Genomic DNA, 4,105 nt, shown 5'->3' with positions numbered 1-4,105 from the left:
CCAACGAAAGTTTGAGACCTTCATCTCTCAACCTGTCCAGAACCTTTAAGAGTCTCTCCTCATGCTCCTCCAAGGTGCTACCAAAGACAATCAGGTCATCTAAATACACCAGAACCTCCAGAAAATTCATGTCTCCGACTGTCCGCTCCATGACTCTCTGGAATGTGGCAGGGGCACCACAGATTCCCTGAGGCATACGCTCAAACTGATAGAAACCTAAAGGACAGATGAACGCTGTCTTTTCTTTATCAGCCTCGCTCATGGGAATCTGGTAGTAGCCACTTCTCAAGTCCAACACCGAGAACCACTTACTACCAGAGAGACAATGGAGGGCGTCTTCGATCCTGGGAACTGTGTACTGGTCAGGGATGGTCCGCTGGTTAAGCGTTCTATAATCAATACACATCCTGACTTTACCTGACTTCTTGCGCACTACAACAATGGGCGAAGCATACGGACTCCGAGACTCCGAAATGATGCCATGATTCTGGAGTTCCAGCAAATGCTGACGCACATCCTCTAGATCAGCAGGAGCTAAACGTCGAGATCGCTCCCGAAAAGGCCGCGAGTCATTTAACCTGATTTCATGCTGAGTGCTTTTTGAGCAGCCTACATCCCACTCGCTACAAGAAAACACTTCCTTCCTCTGCAACATCTTCTCGCAGAGGCGATGTTTTGCCTCCTCTGGCATAGAAGAAGTGCCAAAATCAAAAGAAGCAGAAGTAAGCTCACCAGCAGCTATGGGACTGCAAGTGGACGGAAACTGTGGCACCATCTCTACAGGGTATATGTGAGCGAGGGGACTACCTCTCTTCACAAGAACATCCCTGGAAGAAACATTCCTCACATTTACCGTAATACGACGGCAGGACACCGCAGAGACTGGATGGACTTCAGGCCGAACCTCAAGCTCAGGGACAGATGTATCATCAGCACTAAAAGGCTGGTCTACCAGGACTAAAGAGTCATTGAGTTCACCAGGAAACTTGGGCAGTCCTGAAAGCTGCAGCTCCTGCCCAGGCTTTAAAACAACAGGCTTAGGTTTCGTGAACCACACAGTACCGTGTTTATTCACATCCTCTGGTGATACACCTGTGTGCTTAATGGACTCAAAAACCTCTTTTATCACCGGGTGTATGGTCAGCGTGTTAAGAAACCCGTCACCTGCCTGTTCACGACAAGAGTGGAACAACTTCTTCACTAAGTGAGTGTTTGTGCCTACCAAAATGGCTATACCCTCTTTTGTCTGAGGGTCAGGACACACAAGAGCTAAAGTGTCCACCACCTGAGGCACACCAGTGACCGCTTCAGTGAACTCAAGCCTAAGAGGTAAATATCCATCATATGGGTATTTGTGAGAGCTCAAACCCCATATTTCCAGATTTTCCACTGGCTGCAGTGGCAAATGCTTCAAATATGCATTATAAAAGCTATGATACAAGATGGTCACCTGAGAACCACTATCAAGCAGAGCTTTAGCATAAATACCTTCTATCTGCACGGGCACCTCAGCCGAGGGCCCCACTAACCCAGACGGCAGTTGTGATTGGCTGACTTTGATTGGAGGTGAACAATGAGCGGAACGTGTTTTGTGTGATGGAGCTCTGTGCCGTTCCTTCACTGAGCTCCGGGGAAGTTTCCCTGCTGCGTGACCCTCTTAAGCAGCTTCTGATTCACTACCCTCAAGTTCTCAGGGCGTGTGCACTCTCGCTTGGTGTGGCCGTCTTCTCCACACTTGTAACAAAAAATGGCAGGAACAGAAGAGGATGTCGTAGACTTCGGCAGGTTCGAAGAAACAGCCCTTGTGGGAACAGCTGGGGCTGTGGTTTCTGTGCTGTGGCTTACACCAAACTGTGAGACTTGAGGATTTTCAGGAGCCACGGTAGTAGCAGTCAAAAGTTTAGTTACTAAAGACGTCAGCTCCTTGACCTCTTTCCTCAGACTGTCAACCTCAGACGCCAGGGGAGTAACAGGCACATGAGGAAGAGCGACAGCAGCAGTCACAGGAACCTGGCAAAATGTAGATGAGGCCACAGAAACCTTTGCACTCTCCCTTGCACTTACCCAGTGCTCTTCCTCTCTCACATTTCGCATTAACTGGGAAAAAGAAGGCGGAGCTTGCAAAGTGTGCAGAAGTCGCACACGTAAAGCCACAATGTCAGTGGTGAGAGCACCCTTGAACAACTGCTCCAGACGTGCACGATTCAGGCCTGCAGCTTCAATCCCTCCTCTCAAAAGAGCACGGTGGAGAAGCTTGTCCAAGCGATACAAGAAAGCAGAAAGTTTCTCACCATCTTCTTGAAAAGTATGGCGAAACGATGCCATAAGGTCTGCCCCACTCTCAGTTGATCCATAAGTAGTGTCAAGAGCGGTTAAGTAATCAGTAGCAGTAGCAGATGGGCTACTGACTTTCAAAAACCTTACTATATCCGCAGCAGGCCCACGCAAACTCTCAACAATGCGCTGTCGCTTAGCAGCATCACTGCACTGCCACTCAGTAATCATCTGAGTAGCCTGCTCCATCCAGGCCTCATATTCTTCCTCGCCTGGGGGAACGGGCCGTAAACCGGAAAACAGCCTCAGTTTTCTATAGCCAGGCACATCAACAGATGCCTGGTTACAGCGATCAACGAGCTGGCCTATGGCATTCACAAGATCCATGCTGACATCAGGTTTAGGAGGCTGCGTGCCCAAAACAGCCTTCACATCACCCATAGACTTGCCTTCCTGCTGTAATAATGAAAATAGCTTGGCTTCGAATCCATCACTTTCAAGAACAGGACTAGCAGGCAGCAAACTACTCACTACATGAACAGCCCATGGACCTGCCTCACCTACAATTCCCACTTCAGGAGGGACAGAGCTCTGATCCAACTCAGCAGAAGTCTCGACTAAAATGTACAGGTGCCTACCAGTCTTGTCACCACGGCGACCGCGTATCCGGGTCCTACCCAGAACCTTAACTGTGCTGAGCACACGGCTAACCACATCATCAGTGGCCTCCAATGGCACTCTGCTAAGTAAAATGGCATGACACAACTCCACATTCTCCTCACGGCTCCACTCAACAGCCTGACTAAGGTCCATGTTTAAAAAAAAAAAACTGCCCAGCAAACAGCAATAACTAACACAACACAAACACTAAGCAAAACACAGCGATCTACTTGTTCTGGTAAACAGGAAAATCCCAGCGGTGCCTCCAAAATGTAACCCCCTTTTTTTTTTTTTTTTGGACAGGTGCTGATTACCCAGCACAGTAGGCTATAGGCTACTAAAGAGTTACCCTAAATCCCAATAAATAATGGCGCAACAGGGTCCTAAGTTCTCAGCGGTGGAGTGGTGAGCTGGCTGAGATTCCTGATACCATAAGGGTACAAGTATGAGTAGAGAGAGAGAATAATAAGCATAAATCTAATAAATGATAAATTTAACAGCGCGGTGCCTCCACTGCGAAAATACTACACTTACCTTTGAAGCTAGTGTATGGTGTATTTCCTCAGACTTTAAAATAACAGTAGCATGAGTGAAAGAACTAATAGCTAGTCTGCAGTGTGCATGTCAGAATGTTCAAATATAAACAACCAAATGAGCAGCCAATACACCCAAGATATAATTAAATAATAATGATTATATTTATTAATAAGCAATAATAATAATAATAATAATAATAATAATAGTATTTGACAATAAATGCTCCCAAAGAAGCATGCAATGTAATCACCAAGAAAATAGTAACACCGGCACAAGAAGAGCGGAAACAATTAGCCTACATAATAGAGATGTTACAGATAGCACATCAACAGTGTGTATACCAGCAGTACATAGTAAGAAAATAAAACTGGGTAAAGTATCAAAAGAAAAGAAGTGGACAAGAAAGAAAAACGCGCGCGCAGTTGGGGCCCGTTGGTGCACAGGTGGCAGCTCTCTGAACTGCAGACAGAACAGCAACCGCTGCAATGCCCTTCTAAAACGCTGGCTATCCAGGCGAGACCAGAGGAACGCGTGTGTGTGTGTGTGTGTCAGTGTAAGTGTGGGTTCGCGTTACTCACAATCCACGGTCAAACCAGACGGATCAGGTTACAGATGTCGGTACAGTCACGCAGCA

At 47.0% G+C, this 4,105-nt stretch overlaps 1 protein-coding gene across 1 annotated transcript; it reads right to left on the bottom strand.

Annotated features, from left to right (window-relative positions):
* Nucleotides 1–1,617: 1,617 nt before the first annotated feature.
* LOC132882612 (paraneoplastic antigen Ma1 homolog) lies at nucleotides 1,618–3,087 on the bottom strand. Its single transcript, XM_060915701.1, has one exon. It carries the CDS (start codon nucleotides 3,085–3,087, stop codon nucleotides 1,618–1,620), a length of 1,470 nt encoding a protein of 489 aa, XP_060771684.1.
* Nucleotides 3,088–4,105: the final 1,018 nt, after the last annotated feature.

The sequence above is a fragment of the Neoarius graeffei genome, chromosome 3, assembly GCF_027579695.1.
Source record: "Neoarius graeffei isolate fNeoGra1 chromosome 3, fNeoGra1.pri, whole genome shotgun sequence".
Lineage (NCBI taxonomy): Eukaryota > Metazoa > Chordata > Actinopteri > Siluriformes > Ariidae > Neoarius > Neoarius graeffei.
Note: the sequence above shows the minus strand (reverse complement) of the source record. Positions and strands in the feature narration are given on the sequence as shown.